This window comes from Heteronotia binoei, chromosome 7 (assembly GCF_032191835.1).
Source record: "Heteronotia binoei isolate CCM8104 ecotype False Entrance Well chromosome 7, APGP_CSIRO_Hbin_v1, whole genome shotgun sequence".
Taxonomy (NCBI): Eukaryota; Metazoa; Chordata; class Lepidosauria; order Squamata; family Gekkonidae; genus Heteronotia; species Heteronotia binoei.
In genome coordinates this window covers 33,111,699-33,135,828 of record NC_083229.1, presented here as the reverse complement: position 1 = coordinate 33,135,828, position 24,130 = coordinate 33,111,699, and the positions used below count along the sequence as shown (strand labels likewise).

The 24,130-nt window shown below is 40.6% G+C and overlaps 1 protein-coding gene across 1 annotated transcript in view; it reads right to left on the bottom strand.

Annotated features, from left to right (window-relative positions):
- The window catches only part of EIF3E (eukaryotic translation initiation factor 3 subunit E), a 28,809-nt gene extending 4,900 nt beyond the window's left edge, over nt 1-23,909 (bottom strand). The window contains exons 1-10 of the mRNA XM_060243322.1: nt 23,542-23,909; nt 19,055-19,169; nt 17,268-17,385; nt 15,786-15,828; nt 13,289-13,393; nt 10,593-10,718; nt 9,113-9,237; nt 7,614-7,740; nt 5,228-5,329; nt 4,068-4,177 (exon numbers count right to left, since the gene is read on the bottom strand). Of these exons, the coding sequence (XP_060099305.1) occupies nt 4,068-4,177; nt 5,228-5,329; nt 7,614-7,740; nt 9,113-9,237; nt 10,593-10,718; nt 13,289-13,393; nt 15,786-15,828; nt 17,268-17,385; nt 19,055-19,169; nt 23,542-23,631 (1,061 nt within the window). The 5' untranslated portion in view covers nt 23,632-23,909. The remainder of the gene's footprint in view (nt 1-4,067; nt 4,178-5,227; nt 5,330-7,613; nt 7,741-9,112; nt 9,238-10,592; nt 10,719-13,288; nt 13,394-15,785; nt 15,829-17,267; nt 17,386-19,054; nt 19,170-23,541) is intronic.
- Between the last annotated feature and the right edge of the window lie 221 nt (nt 23,910-24,130).

Sequence of the window (24,130 nt, the reverse complement as noted above, 5' to 3'; positions counted from 1 at the left end):
GTTGTGTGAGAGAGGTATTGTGCCATAGTTGAAAACAAGTTTGTGGGAGTTTCCTGCAAAGGCTAGAATGCAGCTGGGTTACAATAACCAATCAAGAAGAAAGGGCCATTTGTCAAATGCCCTTTTCCCCTCAAGACTGCTGTGATTCATTCATGTTCCTTCCCCAAAATAGCAATGTTCAGAAACTGAACTGCATCAGATAATACCATTCTGAAAACAATGATCTAATCTAACAGGAACTAATTGACTTCCAGATTCACTGTAACAGATCAGCATGCGGTAGCAACCTTTGAAGGAGGGAGAAGTTTTGGAACTCAAGTTTTCCCAAGCCAGGGCCTTCTCTGGCCTGTAACAGGTTTCAGAAAGTGTGGCTTCCTATTGTTCTGCCAAATTTATAAACCTCTGAAATATTCAAAGACACTACACAGAGACAAAACTCTTCATCTCTGTGCTGACAGCACACACTGCCCCCAGTCAAGAAGAGAAGTATTTTCAAGGAGCTCCATCGGACAGATCTCTTTTCCCAATGTTAAGTAAGATGGCATCCCCAGGGATGCAATTCATATTATATAAACAGCGTTAAATATCTATTTACGAAAGTGTTATTTCTGCAAAGACTGCTCAGGCAGCACACATGTAAAACAGTAAGACAGAGTCATATGACCACAGCATAAAAACCAATCCATAGCATGAAAGCAAGAAGAAATAACAGTCAACAGCTTAAAACAAGAGCCATAAAGCAGTCCACAGGTGTCAAGAGGGTCTCGCCATTGTTTATTGTATTCCATAATCTTCTGTATTAACCTCAGGCCTTGCTTGCGCTCCTCTGGCCTGCTATTGCTATCTTAAAGCACAAGTGTCTCTCTGCCTAGTCTCTGAAGGAACCAAGGCCATTGTCTGGTTTCCAGCGATTACATCTGCACCTGCTTGGACTACATGGGAATGTAACACTGGGGGAGGGATGGGCAGCTTGGTGCCTTATGCTTTGAAATGCAACAGCTAACCTAAGGTATATGAAGGGATGAGTTCCTGCCATTGTCAGTTTTCACAAGGAGCCTCTTGCCCTAAGGTTTCAGTATCTCAATACAGAACTTGTTTGACCCTTGAATGTGTGAGCTGAATGACCGGGGACTTGATAACAGGCTAGAAGATGGTCACAAGAATGCTTTAAAAAACAGAACTCAGTTAAAAATCTTGGTAAAAAGAAGGCTCAGCTTGGAACCAAGAGAGCATTGGCAGGCATCAGGCAAGCCTCAAATTCCTGATGCAAATGCAAATTCAAATTTGTCCACAGATAAAAAAAAAAATTAATATTTGAAGGCTTGCTGTCACATTGTTCACATGTATCTGGGAGTATTAAGACAAGCATTTAAAAGACTGTCTCTTCCCATACTGTCCAGTCTTCCCATTAAAATCTGCCCCGCAAACCCTGCTCCTTCCCCACCTTCAGAGATAAGGCAAGTAGGCAGCCAGAGACAGGGTTTTTCCAGCAGTGGTTCCTTGTTCGTGGAATGCCTTGTTCATAAATGCAAGTTTACCTGGCACCTATGATCTCTTCAGTGTTAGGAACCTAGCTGACAGAGGGGAAGCAAACACCACATTTTAGTACAATGGGTTGGAACCAGCCAGTTTTTACACTCAAAACTCCCCCAATCCCCTCTTTTAAGACAGTCCCTATCCTACATGGCTTTTGTCCCATGAACCCCAGCATAGCCTTTTGGGTGTCAATGGGGACCTCTTTCTCCCCTTTTCATCAACGGAAAGTCCAGCTAGATCCAAACCAAGGACTAAGGATATGGTGCCTTTTATTGGCTTTGGCTGCTATGCTTGCTTCATCTCTTCTTGGAATGTATGATCTGGCTACAATGATCCATGATCTGATCACATCCAAGTTAGATTATTACAAATGCACTCTTAATGGGGATGCCTTTGAAAATGGTCTGGAAACGTCAATCTGTCCAAAATGCAGCAGCCAGGGGTCGGTTACAGGGATCCTATCATGCCCGTGCTGAAAAATCTGCATCAGTTACCCATCTGTTTGCAAGCACAATTCAAAGTGCTGGTTCTTACCTTTAAGGCCCTGAACCACTTGGGCCTGGGTACTCAAAGAACCATCTCCAACTGTATTATCCAGCCCAGTGGGCAAGATCTGCCTTTCAAGCCCTGTTCTGTGCTTCTGCCTTCAGAGGTGGGTGGCAAACAGAAAGCATTTTTTTTGTAGTGGCACCTTGCCTTTGGAACACATCCCTCCCCACTCCGCCCCAGACTGCCTGGCACCTACTTTACTGTCTCTAGGCCAATACATATCTCTGAACCCAGGTATTGAAATGAAGGGGGGTTTCTCACCACCTTTTAAAATAGTCAGCATCTGATCTGGTCTATTTTACACTATTTACATCCAATGACTTGTTGTTTTGTATTATATTTTACTGCAAGCTGCCTTGAGCAAGAGGTAGCATAGACATATTCTAAATAAATAAATAGAGCTTCAAATTAAAAATGCTGGGATTTTCGCTGGTATTGGCTAGAACTTGCAGAACTTGCTCTAATACAGAATTACTGTACAATCTTATTTGGGTGAACTGAAATGTTTTACTAATATTTAAAATACAATAAATACTAATAACTGCAACATTTCATATTTTACTCTTTAATATGAGAAGCTGTATTTGATATACTAAAGGTGCCATAACTAATCAGTAACAGGAAATTACTACAGCAGTGTACTAGTCACTGTAACATATATGGTCCACTTAGTTTACTGTTTAATGTGAAACCAAGTATGGCCATTTGAATTTTACAGTGGAAAATCAGAGAAAAAAATGAGACAATTTACTAAACATTTGCTGAAAACTGTATAGATTGGTAGTGAAATGTATTAAACCACACGGAAAATGGTTAATGTTTTGATCCTTGAAGAAAAGAGAAAATTCAGATATGGAAAATAGTTATTACGGCTCCATCTCTAGCACTGGAGCAGGGAAAAGGTTTTGTAATAATTTATAAAACTGCTAATGTTGGCACACAGTGATGAAGCACCTTTCCTCCACAGAGAAGCAACGGTGATATTACTTTCTGACAAATTCTTCACATACCTCATTTGTCTATTATTAGAAGCTCTTCCAATTTTCACCCCGTCTTTTTAAAAAATTCCCTGAGAAACACACTGACTCAGTTCACAAATCCAAACGACGTTTTGGGAGTGCTGCCAACGATTTACTGAACCCATGCTATGTCCCAACCCAGGGTTTGGAAGACCTTCCAAATGTGAGCTTTTTCAGGTGCCACAATGGCAGTTTCCTCCTCAAAGAAATTTCATACCTATCTACAACTGGCAGAGAGGATCAGACCTGCACTGCTGCCCAACATAGAACAGCAGGATCCAGCTTAACACTCGTGCCTTGATAGGCAGCCGAAGACCAACAGCACAGGAGCCTCACACATGCCACAGCATTACCTACCTCACACCATGACTTCTGTGGGGCAGCTGTACACCTAAAGGCCAACTCGCATTAAAATTTCCTGACACACCTAAGTACGTCAGACACTTGGCCTACGTTTTCCCCCCTTAATGTGCTACCCAAACATATGCAGCAAGATGTAAAAGAAAACTCACAATACTCAGATGCACAGTCAAGGTGGTACAGTCCCATGAGGAAGTCTACTGTTTATTTAGAAAGATTGTATGTTACCTCTGCATAGACCCCAACAAGGTGTCCTGAACGGTCTGATTAGTTCTGAAGATGAAGGAAGACTGGAGCAACAGTACTGGTATTCAAGCAAACGAGAAGAACACTACCAAGGCATATCTTATACAGAAATTATTTTATACCTGCTTCAGTCAGAATTCTAATTAAAGATTTAGATCATTTATGTTTAACATTTACAATCCTTTCTCTCTCTCACACACAAGCTGTAGTTAGTTTCCCGTTTTTGTATGCTAATTACTTCTGTTTCTTACTCGAGTAGAACCAGAGCAGCTTGACCACCACATCACCTTTTAATGCAGTTACGTGTTTACTTTTGCCATCGAATAACAGTTCTATTTCTGATAAAGCTTTTCTTACTTGATGCTGATGCACTGGTGGATGCGGCAGAAGGTCTCAAATATAAAGAGGCGAGCGTTTTCAATGAAGTCCTCAAGACAAGCCACTAAGAAAAAGTCATTCACAAGAACCTAAGAGATGGGACGTGTTGAGGGTATGGGAGGACAAGGGTGAGAAGGAAGCTTGGTAAGGCCAACTTACTAGCCAACCATTGTGAAGTTCATATGCTGCAGACAGAGATCCATGTTTCCTGCTATTACTGGAAGCACCCTCTTCAATTCAAGAGTTAAGGCACCACAGAACACTCACACCCAACTTCCCATCCCACGTAACAATGTGGCTGTGCTGGACTGGCTAAACTATGTTAGGAGAAAATATGCAACAGGTTTTGACTGGCTTTCAAATGTCTAATTTTCAGGGGTTTTTAGCAACGGTAATTATTTTGATTAAGTATTCAAATTCCAGCTGCCTGGATGGCCTAGAAGTATCTTAAACATGCATGTCTCTTCCCCCTCCATTTCTTTGAAATGTGTTACATATTTTCACTTCCAGATTCTATTAATACTAATTTCTCTGTTTGTACCAAATGTTATGTTTCCAAGCTAGAATAGATGCAAGCTTAAGCATTTGGGGGTACATGTTGAAGGTGCTAATTCTGAGATCAACAAGTGTCTCATTCGCAGATTGTTCTAGCAATCAGGATGTGTTCTACCAAGTGTCAATTGACTCCGTTCATTAAGAAGCACCCAAACAGCTCTAATACTCCTGCCTCTTCCAAGTGTATCTAGGTAGGTTAATGAAAGGTCCCCAATATATTCTGACACCAAAAACCCGGGTAACTACAAAATAAAAATATTTTGCACATTTGGAAGATTAGTCTAATGCCTATTTTTCTTCTCTGAAAAGAATTTTTTGTAACAGCTGACGAGAAAATCTTCTCAATTAAAGTTACACCAGCCCACAATCCCAAAGGCATGTGTGTGCCTTTCACAATTTCCATTTCAGCCACTTCAAGTAATCCTCTACAGATGCCTCAGTTTACCATAATAAAGGGGTGGATCCTATGTTCAGCTCCTTCTGCCAATGGAATGATTCACAAGATCCAACCCAGTGTAACTAATCATCATAGCCATTTGTATACACCTAGTTGTCTAAGATTGCATTTGCCAAGGAATTCTTACTGATTCACATTCTCTTAGCTTCTTCTGCGCTCCATCGAAGTCAAAATTCACATATAAACATTCCACGAACTCAGTTATTGGATCCTTGTAAGTATAGGATTCCTGCACAGATAAGAATAGGGCTTTATGTTATTTAGTTAATCTGTATGCTACTTTTCTACCTTCTACAAGTCCCTAAGGCAGCTCACAATTGATATAATAAACTACATCATAAAAAACATCACAGCAAAAGCCACCACTATAGAGGCAACAATCAGCTTGTCAGTCTGATCCTCCTGGGTAAAAGAAACTCACTACTGAGGGATGGCAGCTGGAAAGTTCCTTCTGAGATTGGAACCTCAGACAACCAGTTCTTCCAGGGAGACCTTACCTTGGAGAATCAGGAAGGATGATATGGATCAAAGTACTTGAGTATTTTGCGTCCAAACCCACTTAAAGAGTTTAAAAGGCAAAAACCATCCTAATTGCACTCAAAACAAAACGGAAGCCAATGCTGTTCAAAGAGCTCTGGCTTCAATTCAGTGAAGATTTCTGGCAATGAAAGAGGGAGGGACAATTTTTTGCCAACTCCCTACCCCCCAGGAGCAGCATGCTGGACATCCTTTTGGACTCCAGTGGGAAGGAATATTTCAGTCAGCAAAGATTTTGGCACTATCCAGCCCACTGGCTTTATGTATTTGTAAGATAAGGTTCAAGCTGGGTCTTGGGTGCTGCATTTTGTACCAGGCTGAACTTTCTGGATCATCTTCAAGAGTTAACTACACATACAGCCCATTCCAATAATTTAGGTTGGATGTTCTCAAAGCATAATCCCCAGAGGTGTGGTCTATTATCTCCAGGAACAACAGCAGTGAGCAAGGCATTCCTAGCAGCCTCCAACAGCTGCCTATCTAGACAGAGAGGTGTCCAGGAGTACTCCCAAATTGTACCAAACCATTTTGGTACAAGCAATAATTCTAAATGTAGTTTGTCAGAATCCTTTTAGCAGCAGCAACTCAGTTTTAAACACCTCTAAGGAGAGAACCAAATTTTATTTTCGACTTAAGCACACTTGGCATATATTTTGGCATATGCTGAGCAACATGAATTGATAATATTGCCTGTCACAAGAAGACTAGTGTGTTTGTGTATGTATTAAAAGAACAAGGGTGTCAATTCTGGCAAGACCTCAGGGTGTTTATGAGCAGGCACAGCAGCAGAAAGGGGTGGAGCTCTTCCAACATCCTCGGTTGGTCAACTGACTTTCTGGGGGCTACACATCAAAAGTGAAACTGCATCTTGTGCAAAATGTGGCAGCACACTTGCTGATGGCAATGTCTGTACAGTCATGCATTCAGCTGGTGCTGAGCCAACTGCACTGGCTGCCAATTGGGTACCGGATCCAGCTCAAGGACATGGTATTGACCTTTAGAGCCTGCGACCAGCACACCTGATGGATCATCTCTCCCCATATGTACTCCAAAGAGCCTTGCTCTCTCCTGATCAACACCTACTGGCAGTCCTTGGCCTGAAAGACATCCACTTAGCCTCACCCAGGGCCAGGGCCTTCTACACCCTGGCGGAACATGCCCCTATGAGATCAGGGCCCTGCAGGAGCTGTTCTGTCAGCACTTTGGCTGACATGGCGGACATTTAATCCATCTCAGCCTCCCCTGCCAACAGAAACACATCACCGGACTAAGCAGCCTGCAGTAGGCACCATGGACTGCCCTGGAGTGTCTGTCTTTGTTTGCTGCATCTTGCCTTTGTTTGTTTGTTTGTTTTATCTAGGTTTTTATCATATGTTACTGTTATTTCATTTATACTGCAATACCTGTGAGCTGCCTTGAGCCTATTTGTGGTACAGGGCGGGATATAAACCTAATAAATTCTTTCGTAGCCTTTTGTCTCCATGACACAAGCAAACAGATGGGCCAGGCTTACTAGATCCATCTCAAAAGCAGTGTGTGTAGTGCATGTGCATAAGAATTACAGATCCATACCTCTGCTACTCCCGTTTCTCCTACCTTATTTGAGTCAACTGGAATAGTGGTATGAATTTGGTAGCATGTAATAACTGAGTCCGCTGTACCAAAACCCTAAGCCATCAGCAATGAATAAGCATATGAATCTTTTCAACCCCCAACCCCTAAGAATACTTATTGTACTACAGTATCAAATAGGCCAGAGCAGTGAACTGCCTTTTTTATACCTGACCATGTCAGCAAAATTCCCTTTCACAGAAGTTCCAGAACAAATCCACATGCTCCCAGAAAGTACATCTGTTTTTCATTTTCTAGTATGCCAATATTCTTATAGCGCAGAAGAAAGAAGTAGTCTTCCTAAGCATATGGAGCCACAAGCATACAAAAGTTGTGATTTTTATAAATGGAAACCTATTTCTTACCTGCTGAATAACCTTGACTAAGTCTTTCAACACTTGTCTACGCTTACGAACGTCTTTGTTTGTTATAACTGCTGTAGTCAGATACCGAAGAATATGTGGACACATTGTTTGAATTGCATTAAGGTACCTGGGGGAAAAACAGGTTATTTTAGAGCTGGAAGCAAACCTTTCTGAGCCTGCAGGCACCTTTGGAATTCTGAAGCAGGACAGAACATGGCACTACAAAATGGCTGCTACAGGAGGTGGAGCCAAGCACCCTCTCCATTGCTCTGGTGCTTCCTGCCCCGTTGCAGATTCCATTTACACAATCCTGGAACCTTCTCAATATGGAAGGACCAGGTGAAAACTTCCTTTTCTGTATTATGGCAGCCAGTTATCAGCCCTTTGTTCATAATGGCCCTGCCTAATTTTCTAAAGCAAATGGTAAGGACCTGAAGAATTGCCTAAGGACACCATGGTACCTGCCATGTTGGGGAACTCTATTATTGACAGTTACTTGCAAGCAGGGGTCATTTTGCAGGAAAAAAGTTGGTGGAGCTCATCCAGGGATTGTTATGCAGCTGCACCTACTATTTAATGGACAAGGTGGGAAGAAGGAGGTGGAACTGTCAGAATGGTTCAGAAGCTGTGCTCCTGTGAGCTCCCACTGAATCTGAGGCCTGCTTGCAGGTTTGAGACTCTGCCAAGCTCCAGCTGAGCAAGGACTGTCATACTTTATACCAGTGGGAGTACAGCATATGCATTCAAAACCATCATGTCAAAAATCCATTTCCTTTCCAAATCAAGAGTTTTAGATGAGAAAAAAAATGGAAACAAGCAAAGGTAAACCACTCACTACCATAGTTAAAATTCAATTTAAACTACTTGGAAAAGCCGGTTGCGTGTGTTTGTACAGAACAAGCTATTTACCCATATTGCTTTCCTGTACATAGGAGCTACAACAGATGACTCATATGTCCTTGAAACACAGCAGAAGATGGCAATGGATTACCACATTACCTCATGCAACACTGACATCACCCCTAATTTCACTTGAAATAGATAGCTTGTACTTCTAAAAATCTTTTGATAAATTTTAAATGTAATACAATGCCAGTGACAGCATACAAAGATGAAGTTATCTATGAAACACTGCCTCTTCCAAATTTACGATAATTACAACAAATGGAAATATATAATTCCTTCAGTATTTGCAGCCTCATAGTATTGCATGATATATTACAACCCCAGTGAAAGATTAACCTTTAAATCAACGCTGACAGGCTAATGCGAAAAAGATGCTGCTCAGCAATGCTACCAGTGGCTCTCAAAGGCTGCTCTGATGCCCAGGTTCCTGCAGACCTTAGTAAGCTACTGTAGCTTTCCAAGGAGTCCCGCTTAAGCCTTTCAATATCCTCAAGTGTAGAAGACTAGAGACTGATCAGCTTCTCATACTTTTCTGTCTTTTTTTCAAGGGGTTTGTGTGTTGATTTGCATTTAGGCACAACAAGACCACTTACTGGGGCTGATAGAGAAAGAGGTCGATGATGTTGTCTCTGCCTTTAGGATGGTTGAAGAAAACAAAAAGAGACCAGTGGATGAGCCACGTTCGCTGCTGAAGAGACTGGAGCGGAGAGCTGACTGACTAAAAAACAAAACAGAAAAGATACATTTTGCGGAACCCCATGGAACAAGTTCACTATACTTTCAAATGCATTTTCAGTTTTTACCTTCAAGAGCACTCAGTTTAAAACAAGAGAGTCAACTTTGATTCAGCCCAACAGGTCTAGCCTTCTTCTGTAATTTGCCACTCATCTATTGTAAACTGCAGTCACTGCCTCTGGCCAGCAGCTAAACAGAACACCTACTCCAGTGCCAGAACTGGAGAAAGATGCAGGCTGCTATTCCACCTTCTCAGTCAACTTGCGACCCTGAACCTCATTCCCCTGCTTATCACTGGAATACCAAGAACTGCTCAACCTTCTTCAACGTCATACCTAGCTGGCAGGGCCAACAGTAGATTGGGGGTGGAGCACAGACAACAAAAGGAGCTTTTCTGACTGCTGCAGCAACCAAACTTCATCACAGAGGTCTTCATTGCTATCCACTCAAATCCAGCTGTTTCTCTTGCCTCTCTTAAAATGACCATGTGCTTCTGATAGCATAAAGAAACCCTCTTTCCCATCCTTTGGGAAAGCTGTTAGATACACTGGTACAAGCCCTTTTTGTTTCATGTGGCCCTTCAAAAAGCTCTGTCCCCTTCCATTGCCATCTTCTACCATCCACCAGTGTGTGAATATTTTATTCCATTTGACATTTCCTCAATGATCCCTCCTTCCTAATCAATACTTTACATTTTGTATGTTGTTTGAATAGGATACTTTGGAGGGAAGGTGTTATTTTAATGGTTTAATAATAAAATTTTATCATGTATGCTTTACACTGCTAGCCACCTTGGTAGCCCTTGTAAGGGCAGAAAGGTGAGATACTTTTATTTACATAATGCATATTTCATCTTCTAGTGAACTGAATTCACGAAGTCTGCAATCTTAGCAACTTCTACTGTCATCTGTTAGCTTTACTGAAACGGAGTGACTAGCTGGACAGCCCATTTTCTCATTATTATCAGCAGAACTGAAATATTTCTAGAGCTGTCAGAAGTTAAAAGAAACTCATCCTAGAATGTACTCTTGCAACATCACTTTGTATCATTTGCAGTTATCTAGCCATCCATTATTCTGTTCATGAAAGTTAGCCTCCCAACAATCTTCTTTCAACTACTAAAGGGCTGTAAACTCTTGAGTCCATTTATCTCACTTTCTGACCTTGTAAGAACTTGCAGATGTTGTCCAAAATGGAAGGCGTCCAATCAGTAGTCTTGGTAACCACTTAAGTAAATGGGAGCTGGCACAAAATGTTTACAGAAATTCATGGGTTGCTCTTGCACATCCCCTTTCCCCAACCTTAAGATACTTTAGCGTGATTAAGAAAGTAACTCACGTTATTATCAATCGTCTCTTTCAGTCTTGTAAGGTCCTCCATGGCAGCATCCCAGTTCTGCATCAGAATTTCAGAGGCCAGTTTCCCCCAGAGAGAACTCAAAGCATTCCTGTCCGTGGATGGAACCTGTTTTAAATAAGTGAATCCAATTACAAGAACCACAATAATTTAATATTTCACTAGGTCAAGAATTTTGATTAGAGACTTGCTGGCACCAGTTGAGAGAGAATATGCCACTGACACGCCTGCTCCACCAATTGTGGGGAAATGAGCTGTGTTTCATTTAGAAAATCAGTTTTGATTTTCTAGGAAAAAGATCAGGAGCACTGGGCATTTCGAGGAGATTCAGCTGGAGATTTAAAAACACCAAAAGAAAGCCTGGAGAACTGGCAGCCTCAGCTTCTGTGCAGACCTTACAATGCGAGCAATAAGGATCCCCTCATTTAAATGCTGCAGTGCAGTCTGGAGCCCTCCAGGGTTTTTCATACACTAATTTAAAATGGTTTAAAGCTTAACTAGCAAAACCACCAAGTCTACAGAAAACTGCTGCAAATTAGGAGGACAATCCAGAAAAGGGAGGGGGGTGGAGAGGAGACACCAGCTGCCAGCATTGCCTAGATTTAAAATGGTCTGTTTAACTGTGATAGCTGCAGACATAATTACCTTCATGTAATTCCAAACAAAGATATTTTATGCAGGAGACAGAAGCCTGTGCAACTGCAATAAGTAAATTTTCATCATACAGCCCTCAGCTCAGTATAGGGATCCTTCAACAAACGTGGCAGAAGAAAAATAACTTGATTACTACACTAGACAAGACAGTGCTCAACCTGTCTTATGTTTTTTTTCTCTAGTGTAGCTGATCAAGCTCATTCTGAGTAAGGGTAATTCTGGGGTCAGCCTGCCTTAGTTTAAACAGGACTGAACTACACTAGGTCATTCAGAGAGCAACAATCTCAGATCTGTTACAATGGCTCTTTCATAACTTGTGTTTCCCCAATGACCCCTTTAAAACAAATCTTTGCTCATAGAAGAGCAGCAGAGTTCCCCAGCAAGCCCTTAACAGCAACGTATTTAAACATTATTCTATAACTGGCACAATATATTTAATCATCCCTAGTTCTAAATGCACTAGTATATTTAAGCCATTGTTTAAGAAATGAGAGAGAGTGGCAGAAGCCATTAAAAAAAAATCAGTAATGATCCCTAAATTCTGAAACAGCATTTCTTCCACAAATTTCTTACATCTGAAACAGAGATGCAGTTTGAATGCTAAGTTGGACGAACCCATTGAATAGTGTTCCTGATATATACCAAGTGTTTTAATGGTACTAGAATAATGATATTCTGAACACTAATATTTTACTGGACTTTGGAACACAAGAGTCCTGTTAATGGACACCAACTTGCCACTTTGGCCCAATTCCATACAGGCTCATTTGGTGCTGCACAGTAACCTGCTTTCAGTGATGGATTTTTTTAAGTTTTTGGATTTTCACCAACAGCAGATTACCAAAAATAAGATACTCCCTCAATACAGCAACTATAAATTCAGCACAGTAGGACTGTAACAGTCCTACTAACAGTTCTCTCATAATACTTACACCCACCATACACACACTCCTACTTAATAAACTACATAATAGTTAACTTCGTTTTGTTAAATTAGCTGTGGCTGCACAGATGTAGTTTAGGGAGATTTCAAACTGTATTCTAAGTTCTTCATAGAAGTCAAGGAGTTCCAAAAAGCAGTTTTTAAACCAAGCATTACTGCTAAACAAACTCAGAGGCAAGGTAAGTAATTCACCATGATTCTATCCAAGATTTAGTTTACAATTATCTTTCCCCAAAAGCTGTATTTTCTTTATTCCACCCACATTCTACAGTGCCAGCCCAAACAGCCTCCAGATGGCTTATGCTGTAAAACAATAAAACCACAAAAAGACAACTATTAGGACTGGGTAATAACAAGAAAAACAATCCTGCATACGCTGATGGTGAAGAACCATCCTCACCACCCTAAACAAGACCTCAGCTGACATTTCGAAAGTCAGAATGGAACTGGGCTTTCTTCACTGAATTCATCCACAGATGCAACTTCTCAAGTTACGACTGAAACACATAATAAATGAAGACCTCAAACCAGCTGTCTCCTTACAATTGTTCTAGATGAGCATTTATTTATCAGATTCATTCTCAACTGAACTTAACAGTTGTATGAGAATCTGCAGCAGCTGAGTACAGTTTTGGTTAAAAGACTCACATGTGCCGCTTAAGAGAAGGGAGAAGGCTGGCAGAAGAGAAGGAGGAGCCACTGCCACTACATAAGCTGGATGGGCCAAGGCTACAGCTACAAGTGGGACTACGCAGCAGGTGGGCTAGCCACTGAGTGAAGGGTGGCATTCCCCCTCTCTACAACTCTCACAGGTCCCTCGCTTATGCCATCTTAATACCAGAGAAATTATTGGATTTCCAACTTGCTCACTAGAATCAACTAGATAAAAGGAACAATTATCTGCAAAAACAACTATGGCAGGCTGAGTTATCACAGATTGAGATGTTTTCCTAGAGCATACCCTCTTGTAAAAGATGCAAATATTCGCAAATTCTATTTTTAAAAATGGCAAATCCATACTGAAGCCGCTTAAGGGCTAGAAACATTTTAAAGGTATAGCCTAAAAATAAAACATACTTACCAACACTCTGAAAAAGTAGAGGTATTCTGCTGCTCCAGAATAGTTGCCACATTCGTACTGGAATTTTGCATACCTATAAAGCGTATCCAGATACTCCTGCCTAAACTGGAAACAAAAATCAGAGTGAGAAACATCCTTTTGTGATTGTGGAAGTGTCTCCTTTATGAGTTAGGCTAATAATGGGTATGCTATGTACCATAGCTTTAAAATGGGCATTATTTGATTTACTTTGGGAGAAAGCTGTGGTTTAGTGGTACAGCAACTGCTCTGCATCATCTCAAGTTCAACCCCTGCATCTCCAGTGAAAGGAACCAGATAGCAGGTGATGTGACGAACCTTGGAGAATTGCTGCCAGTCAAAATACACAACGCAGTGAGCACTGAGCTTTGCAAGAAAATTGTCAAGCTACGGCTATTATGAAATATTTTTTCCTGATTCAGTTGACAGAATGATTCAAAATCACATTGCTAAGCGGATCCAAGTTCTCATCGTCTCTGAGACAAAGACTGAATGATGGTTTTCCTCTACCATAGTGGGTTCTCCCAAAACAAGCTTAATGGACTATGATTTATTTAAACAGACTGTGACTTTTTGAATGATCTCAATGAACATTCTCACATTGGGTTTGGTTATAAATTTTGTAATTTTCCCCTAGTTGATGATATTCCATTATGAACTACTGGTTTATATATTTGTTAAAAATTCATTGATTTGTACACAGACACACAGTTGGTACTGAAATATAAGAACTGATTTAGTTATTGCTCATTATAACTTTGGGATCCTTATTTTTTTACTTTTTAAACTTTTTGCTATTTATCTTTACTGTGTATCTCGTCTTTTATCTAATTTAGTATAAGGCAGATTTTTATGCTAGCGCGAATCAAGCCCATCATTATCCTAATCCTCACTAGTATCTGGAAACATGCCACCATGTGAGCAGGAAGTAACAGAGCATGGGTCACATTTGACCACATCAAAACTTTTAGAACACTTTATTTTCAGTGCCGATTAAACTCCTGCCAATTTATTAGCTCTCTCCTGCTCGCATTGCAGAGCGCTCAACTGTCTGTGGGTTGTTTGTTTTTTAAACACTGATCAAAACTTAATTGCGTTATCTTCACTGGTGGATGGATTTTACTCTGCAAATGTGTGTCTTTCTCCATTTTTTGCCTAGTCCCTTTCCTGACAACAAGGACAAGAGAAAGGTGAGACGGGACTCTAGATGTTGGCTTTTGTTGAAGTTGCTGTGGGTTAGCTTACAGATCTATGGGCTTGAGCTGAATATTCCTTGAAACCAAGAATGGCTTCATTTGTTGGCAAGGTAGGACAAAGACTTCCAGAAGACATGAAATGTCCATTTTACTTATAGGGAAATATCCTAGGGGGCCACTACCCTAGAGGGCTGGCAGAGGCCATGACCGAGCAGAGCCAAGCTCCAGCAATCTCTGCCAGTGTCTCAGGGAATCACTTTCCAGTCCACTTCTGGCTTCTAACCCCTTCATCCTGGGGCAGCCAACAGCAAGCCTAACACCACCGCAAAATGCTTCTTAATGGCCCATGCTAAGACTATAGACACCTCCACAAAGACTCCACTGTGCAGGGTATAAATTAAATAAATAAATAAAACAGATCTTAGTAAGTTAAATTACAAGGGTTTTGTTTGGTTTTTAAATTAAAAGGTAGCTTATATTGGATTATAGAAAGAGAAGAGCTATTCCGTGAATCGTTCACATCTACAGAACTGTACCAAGAAAACTTAAGTTATAACACCTAGCTCACTACAACAAGCTTAAAAGCAAATTTCATTTTTTGCACTTTCATCAGCCTAAGTATCACATCTATTGATGATTATAGCAGGCTGAGTCCAAAGTTTCTCAAACACAACTACATTGAAACAAAACGATCCCACCTCCTTGCCTTCCTGCTGCTCAAACCCTGCCCCCAAAATACTGTCCAACTGTCAGGAGTATTCTAGACTTCTGATGATGATATTGGGGGCTGCAGTGGGGAAGGGGGACTGGCATACACACAGAGAGAGTCCCCTGAAGGCCATTACTTGCTGTCAGAAAATTAGCTTTGAATCCAATCCAGTAACTTGTAAAAAACCTTGCATTTAAAATACTTGACTAATCCTAAATTCAACATTACTGTGGCTGTCTGAAAACCACTTTTCATATGCTGAATACAAAACCGTTCCCAGTTGCTTCATGAACGATGATACACTTTTAACCAGGCTGAGCAAGAGGAATTTGGGCTGCCTATCCCAAAAGAATGTGAGAGGAAACAGTTCTGAAAAGCTCCCATGCAATTATGACTGTGCCACATGTCCCTATGTGTGCCACTGAAGCTACATTATGATTTTAAAAAAGATTTAAGAAATAAGCCCAGCCCCTCTACCTTTTGGGTTTCAGTTTTTAATTTTTTCTTCAAAGAACACCTAGGTATTTTGAACCTGTATTTCATAATTACATTAAGAAAACTAACTGATACTTACACCATGCTTATCTGCTAAATAGTCAAACAGCATCCGGCCATCTCTGAAATAAAGAATTACAATTGTAGGGCTGTAAGTTACTAGAAATCTTTAGAGACAGATCCAGAAAATATGCTAATTTATTCCAATTTTTGGTCAAAGTAAAGCAAACTGTTTTTTTCTGTCCATGGAAATCTTTGCAAAAAATAAATGCCAGCGATTATTTTCAGCTTGTAAGGTGCTTCATTTTATAGTCAATTCACATATGGCTCTGGCAGGCATATCCAACATGTAACTGTCTGCAGAAGATATGCTAAATGGTGTGGCCTACATGCTGGAGGAGGCAGTGGTGTGCTATTCACTTCCTCCCTCCCTCTATGCAGCACTGAAGTCAATTGATGAAAATATCTGCCACCAGTTTAGCAGGGCGTTTGTAAGACTTGATGCAACTAGCTGGCTATCTTCTGCAAGCTAATCAGCAGCTGGTGCTCAGGGAAGACCAGCTCAAATTATGGCACAGAAGTTTAAAAAAAAAACAAATCAGTGTACTTGCATCCTCTGCTCACATTTATAAAGTATTTAAGAATTCTCTCTAAAGCAATGGAAATATCAGCTTGGTAATGACATCTAGTGACCCCTTGCCAATGTATCTTTTCAAGTTCACTGACTATCTGCATTCCTGGAGTGAATCCAAAAGTAGTATTCCACCAGTGTAGATCAGTTCCACAACCAATGGGGGGGGGGGGAGGGAGTCACAAATTACACCCTCCTGTTACTGCCCAAAAAGTGAGTGTAGTGTTGCCTAAGGAAGTATCAGCAGAATCTGGAAGATACAGGTGAAATCAACAGTGCTTGACACTGGGCTGATTCTCATTCAGCCTAACCTACCACATAGGCCTGTTATTAGGATAATATGCAAAAGGAAGAAGCATATGTGTCTCTTGAGCTCTTTGAAAGAAGGATGGTGTAAAAGCATACCACACAGAACAAATCTCTCAAAATGCTGCTGCTGGAGAAGAAGTATTTTATAAAAACAGTGTGAGAGATGAAGTGAAATGAGGGACAGATTTAATATGCAAGATGGGCTTGGATTTCCAATAAGCTAGAATGCAACTGTAACATGCTCTTTTGTATATGATCAGCTACGGAAGCCATCCTCTAAGACATGAGATTTAAAATGTGGAGATTTCAATATGCAAATCTGATGGCCTCCACTTTTCACACATGGCACATTCATACATCATTCCTTTTCAAATTAGACAACTTTAAAATATTACACATTGAAATTTTAATTAAGTTTCACAAATTGTACAGAAATTTACAGAAGGTCCCATGTTCTGGGGGGGGGGGGGGGGGCTCAAACAACGCCCAGCAATGGAGCCTCTGGGTTGCCTCATCTGAAAACAAAGAATTCTCTAACTGCGATGAAGCAGCAAGACTGCACTTCAACCAGCCACAATGATTTATTTCCACAGCATGGGAAGGTAGCATCCAAAAGCTTACCTAGTAGACTGCATCTGCCTGGTAGTTTCTGGGTCTTCAAACATCTTGACAATTGGTTCAGTTTCTGCCTGAAGTTGTTTCAGCTGTGCAACAACTGTGGTTCTCTTTTCACGCAAAGCTGAGCATAAAAGTAAAATGTTTAAGCTTTCTCTACAAAGTCAACAATGACTTGCCAGGATGGAATAACACCAAATATTCTGGATTTTCAACTCTTCTACTTTAGTAAGGCATAGCAAATTATTAGCTGAATAAAGCCAAAGATGCACTTAATAAGGTCAACAAAAATTTCAAGCCATTTTTTTAAATTCATCTACATGTATTTTATTTAATTAGGGAATTTATATGCCACCTCCCTGGAGACCTAGTCATGTTATCTATTCAGATTAAGTGACTTAAAGACCAACAATAAGTACCCTGAGGATTTTTTGTTTGTTTTTTTGGTGACAATTGCACTGTTAAAACTGGTCAACCAGGAACTGGCAAAACAGTATCAATCAGTTCAACAGAATTTCTTGTTTACCAAACTTTAGGAATACTAGGAGGGTCAGTCAAAACACAGGCCCATAAAAGTCCAACCTTAAAACGGTAATCAATTCAGTTTGTGCATGGTATCGTCACATGAAAAGGAAATTTATTCCAAACGTTGTCTTCTAGAAACTCAAATTTTCACCAACACTAAAGTTTTTAAGATAACTTAATGTGCACATTGGAAAAAAGTGAGCAAATAGGTTTCAGTGGCAAGATTTTAGATCATAGAAAGCATCATCAGACCCACTAGTGATAAAAAGCTAGAGAAAGTAGAGAAAATTTTTTTCAGGAAGCCCTGCCCCTAATAGTGTGCCACAGAGCAGCACCAAAACAAAATATGTGCATTAAGTTTTTTCACTTAACCCGCTGTGTCTATACCCAAGAACCATGACTTGCCTGACAAAAAGTACTCCAGTACAGATGAGATATTCCTTGCTTTAGGGGAATGTTGTAATTAAGAGAAAGAGAAAAAAGCCACTTGGTTAATATTATTTTTCTGTAATGTGTATGTAAAGGATCTTCCAAGATTGACAGGTGTGGGAAGGAATAGAAAAACTTTGGCACTTTTTCCAACATTATGTTATGGAGGCCACTACCCCTGATGTGCAACAGGAAGCAAGGCCATGATTGCTCTTTCAAGTTTGGGCCTGCCTCATGTTCCTCCAACTCAAACACAATCCCTTCCTCAGAAACTTTACTCTTTCTATGTCCCTGTATTCTCAGTGGCTGCACAGAAAAACAGACACCCTCCCCCCTTTCAAATTACAGGGGGGTTTTTCAGTGAAACTATTAAAGGCACCAATGAGATAAAAGTATTTTAAATAAGCCAGCAACACCTTCATAGCCTCATCCAGAGCTTTGTTTTTTAATAGAGACAGAAGGGAATCAAGTGCTAGGAATTCATCTACATTTATTTTATTTAATTAGGGAATTTATATGCCACCTCCCTGGAGACCTATTCATGTTATCTATTCAGATTAAATTCACTAAATTAATTCAAATTTTTACTGCTGTGCTGGCAATTCTTCTCCATCCACAACAAAGCACAGAAAAATAAAAGCAAAACCGTGGAAATTAGTAAAAGTGAGATAAGAGGCTGGCCATAATGGATGTACTTTGTTTTGCACAAAGGCCTCCAGTGTACAGTCAATTAACATCCAAGAAAACAGTGAAGTTCAGTAGATAATACTTTGGTTTTAGAGACTTTAGTATTGCCAGTAGACCATGCCTCAGTTCTTTTTATGGTCCAATAAGCTTACCATGAGGAATATCATCAGAATAAAGGTTTTTGTAGACATCCATAGCAAAATCCACCATATTGGTATCGCTAAGGAGATCCAGTTTTCCTTGAAGTAATTCCTTTTCATTGTATATCTGAAGAAGAAAGTACAGTAAATGTGTCTAATGGGTTTCTGATTAAAGAAACTAAAGTTTTAAGGCAAATTACTACACATGCCAAAGATCTAGGGTTAAGTTTACTGAATGGTCATGTAGCTTTGTAAAGCTTTTTTTTAAAGACCACCAAGCGCAGTTCTGCATCTTTTAAATACTAAGAGATTCAGACATCACATCAAGGCAACATTAAATCCAAATGTGCATGCGGGTGGCTTTTTGCTGCACTCTTGTGCCACATTACTCCATCTCATGCAGAATGCAATGGAGGATGCTTGGTTTACAATGAACACTGGTCACATCTGATACTTAACTTGGGTCACAGCCTAACTGGGTTCATTTTGCAAGACAAACTGGGATGCTTCACCTGAATGAATCCCTCTGTAAGAGGGGAACTAATGTGGGGTGACTTGAAGATTGGATTTATATTCCGCCCTATACTCTGAATCTCAGAGCGGTCACAATCTCCTTTACCTTCCCCGCCCCCAACAGACACCCTGTGAGGTAGGTGGGGCTGAGAAGGCTCTCACAGCAGCTGCTCTTTCAAGGACAACTCCTACAAAAGCTATGCCTGACCCAAGGCCATTCCAGCAGGTGCAGATGGAAGAGTGGGGAATCAAACCCGGTTCTCCCAGATAAGAAGATGAAGAAGAAGATGAAGAAGATATTGGATTTATATCCCGCCCTCCACTCCGAAGAGTCTCAGAGCGGCTCACAATCTCCTTTACCTTCCTCCCCCACAACAAACACCCTGTGAGGTGGGTGGGGCTGGAGAGGGCTCTCACAGCAGCTGCCCTTTCAAGGACAACCTCTGCCAGAGCTATGGCTGACCCAAGGCCATGCTAGCAGGTGCAAGTGGAGGAGTGGGGAATCAAACCCGGTTCTCCCAGATAGGAGTCCACACACTTAACCACTACACCAAACTGGCATGTATACTTGAAGTCAGCTTCAAGCCAGGACTGACTGGAGGGACTAAACTGAGGAGCAAGTGTGTGAACATGACAAAAACCCAGGTTCTTGCACACTGAAGTTTATTATCAGCCTGATATGGCATCAAAATGCAGTAGGTCTTGACAGCCCAAAATCTCTACTGCAGATTCCATCTTGTTTCTTCACACTAAAATATATGGTCATTCACAGTAACAAGTACTACAATCAACTGCAATTTAAATAATCCAAGAAACCAGATTGAACATGATGAAATTAAATCAACCAAAATACAAAATTCAATAGACTTTCCATGGTCTAAAATGCTTTATGGAGTCAACTTTCATTGGTAAAGAAGTAAATCTGAGTTACTCAAAATATTGGCACATGTTCACCGATACAAGTCAGCTAACTAAAGGATGCTGGCCTGAAGCAGTTCTGTGCTTTAAAGCCTGCATCTATGTTTGCAAGAAGTCAAAATATATACAGGTATACTGAAAATGAAAGGAACTGGACACCACTAACTGTTTGCATTTGGCAGGCTCAGAACCACGTCTGTTCTACAAAGGCAGCTGTATTTGAAAGGTAGCCAATACAACAGAAAGTCTGAAAGTGGTGTGGCATCAGCTTTTGCGAATTACATTCCATTTGGTTAGATGAGTGTTGTGTTATATATACTTTCAATTTACCTACTACAGTTGTAAGAGCTGCTTTTCATCAGTGATGTGGATTTAGGAAACTTGCCTCAAAATTTTCTGATTCAAATTTAAATAATTTTAAAATACTGTTAGCAAAATTTAAGTAATGCTACCAGAAGAAGGTAAGTACAAGGTGTCTGTCCATGCTTCATATCTTGAATGTATCCCATCTAACATGACTGATTTGCAGCCAGAACAACTATTAGATAGACTATATTTATGTATATGCAGGGCAAAAAATTTTCTACCAAATATCAAACTAGAAAATGTTCTGTTTTGAAAAACTTTCTACCCCACATAACTGCATTTTTAAAAAACAGAATACATTGTATATATCACATGCTTTTGAGCATTCAGAGTTCTTTCAAACATTATCTTGTCATAATTTTTACAACTCTATTAGACAGATCATTATTATACTTTGGGGCTGAAAATGAAAGAAACAGACTCATTTAAGGTTCTCTATAGTAGCAAAGGAATGATCTCACAGTGCAATCTTACAAAAGTTTACGCCCTTGTAAACCTATTGATTTATATGGATTTCTAAGCATGTGACAGAGTTTTAAGATTCTGCTGCTCTGCTCCACCCAGCTCTCCAATCCAAATAGCTGTTTCAAAATCAGATAGCCTAATAAAAGAGTGTTCTAATTTGAGGGACAAAATGCAATGCAGAAATCAACTACAGAAACAAGACTAAGGGTAACTGACTCAGACCACACTTTATTACTTGCCAAGCACTCTCCAAAATTATGCTCAATTCCAAAGCTATATAGTTTGAAAAAAAAAAGGATTATCTGGAAAGAACTACTTTAACAGCTATAAACAGTTTTTGCATATGAGACTACTATATACAATTTTTAAAAATGTAAATTCATCATGTACAGAAGGTCTAGCATATAGGCCCACTCCAGTGCTTGGAGTCTGATAGAGGTTCTCTGGGTTAGTAGAAAAGCTGACCAGGGACTTCAGACCTCCCCTGTCTTGAAAAGCTCAGGTTCGCAGCTTGGAAGTGCTGCTTAACACAGTGGTCACCTTAGAAAAACCAGGCAGCCACAGTGCTCCAGAATGTTTTCACCCACCTGTGGCTGGTATGTCAGCTGCATCCATTGTTGGGTCAGCCAGGTCCAGCCACATTGAGTCATGACTTGTTACATCTAGACTGGACTACTGGACTCTACTCAGGGCTACCCTTGAAGAGCATCTGGAAGTTGCAACTAGTGCAGAATGCTACGGCTAGTCTGTTGGTTGTGGCCAGCTACTGAGAGCATGTGACCCCAATATTACAGCAATTACACCAGCTACCAGTCTGTGTGCAAGCCCATTCAAGGTGCTGATTTTGACCTTTAGAGCTTTACATTGGCTTGGGACCAGGCATTTGAAGAACCATGTTCTCTCATATATTCCTGCCCTGAAATTAAGATCACAAAGAAGTCCTCCTGACAGTTCCATCAAAGGTGCTCCTTTGGTGGGTGCATAAGCAAGTGTCCCTCCCCCCAGTGGCAGACCCACAATTACAGAACAAAGGAGGCAAATGAAAACTTTTAAAATGTAAGACTGTGTTTAATTAAAGTAGACAGTCCCAAATTGTCCCAAATAGCCGCCCTGAGACACTTCGGTGAGAAGGGCGGGATATAAGGATATAAGTCCACTAAATAAATAAATAAATAAATAAATTGTGATTTTGAATTTCAGTTTTATGTTTTTGGGTAGTTTGTTAATGTTGCAAGATGTGTTGACCACTGTAATGGAGAAAGACAGCCAATAAATATTTCGTATAAATAAATTTACGTGCCTCTCCCAAAATACACAACTATTCTGCTTCTAATTCAATCGAGTCACACGGCAACTTATTTCTTGCTACATTTGATCTTTCTCAGTCTTACACATACATAAATATGTTTCAATGAACATTCCAACACTTTTAATGGGATGTATCATACACAATGATAGAACTAGTGGCACATTAAAAACTTCAAAACTCAAAATATTTATACTTAAAAGTTACAAACAACAAAAGGGCAAGAGGCTATCCGTAGATTTCAGTACAAATTCATCAACCTGTGCTTATGTTGTGGAGTTCATGCATTTGATGAAGTCAACTGCAAACAGCTAGGTTATTTTAGCTTTTAAGTATCACCAGACTTTTTAGTTTATTTTGTTGCAACAGCCCAACATGGAACCACAAAAACAGATCACACAAGGTATCCGCAGGGATCCAAAGCAAAACTTTAGAAAGTAAAGCCAAAGAGTATCATTCATTAGAAACAAACAAAACAGACAAGCATTTGAGTTTTCCAGAATTTTTCATCAAGCAAGTTACCAACAGCACACACTCATTCCTGTATTGCCCTTCACATTAGATACAGATATTTTAAGAGATGCATTAAGCCAAACAGTGATAAAATGGACATTAGCACTCTGCACATGTGCAAAGACACTTCTTTTGCTAAACCGAATTTCAAAACTTTACTTCTGAGCAAGGCTTCCCAATGGAGGGAAAAAACAAACTCTCCACGATCCTCTCCTCAGCCTTTAAAAAAATATAGAATGTCAATCAATCTTGCTTCCCAGCAATTGAAGCCAAATGGAGATGCGCATGCGCACTGCCTTTAAAAAGAGCTACTTTGCGAACGAGGCCAGAGAAGGTCCCCTAGTAGCGGTAGGGAAAAGGAAACCCTGAGGCTCCCCCTGCTTTCCAGGGTGTCATAAAAGGCGGGAACCGCCCTCACCTCTTTGACGGAAAGGAACTCGAGGAGCGGGAAGACCAAATGCCGGTCTAAGAAGTGAGCGATTCGAGTCGTCAAGTCGTACTCGGCCATCTTGGACGCGAGGACGAAAGGAAAAGGAAGAGCTAAACCCCTCCCCTGCCGTTTCCTTTAAGGCGCATGCGCGGCCGTGTATTACTCGAAGCGGGCAGAGTCGGGACGCCCGAGGGTGAAGAAAACTGACTACGCGTGCGCACTAGATTCCTTACGTTGCGCCGTTCCAAGCAAGCACCTCCCACCCCCTTCTAGTTTTGTATATAACAGCCTCGCCTCCGCTGCGATCGGACCAGCCAAAAATCGAGATGAGCCGTTGATTGCGAGCAGGAAGGTTGAGAAAAGCAGCGCATGCGCAACTCGTGTACTGTGCTTTGGAAGACGCTTGGGTTCAGATGCATGCGCACTGGATTAAATGAAATTATTTTTGTATGGAAACGGAATCTTTCTGTTGAACTTGTGGGACAGATTTTCTTTTAAAGAAAACTGTCAAAGTGTAATTATTTGAAATATATATATTTTTTAAAAATCCAGATGGCTGTGAAAACTAGAGTTGCCA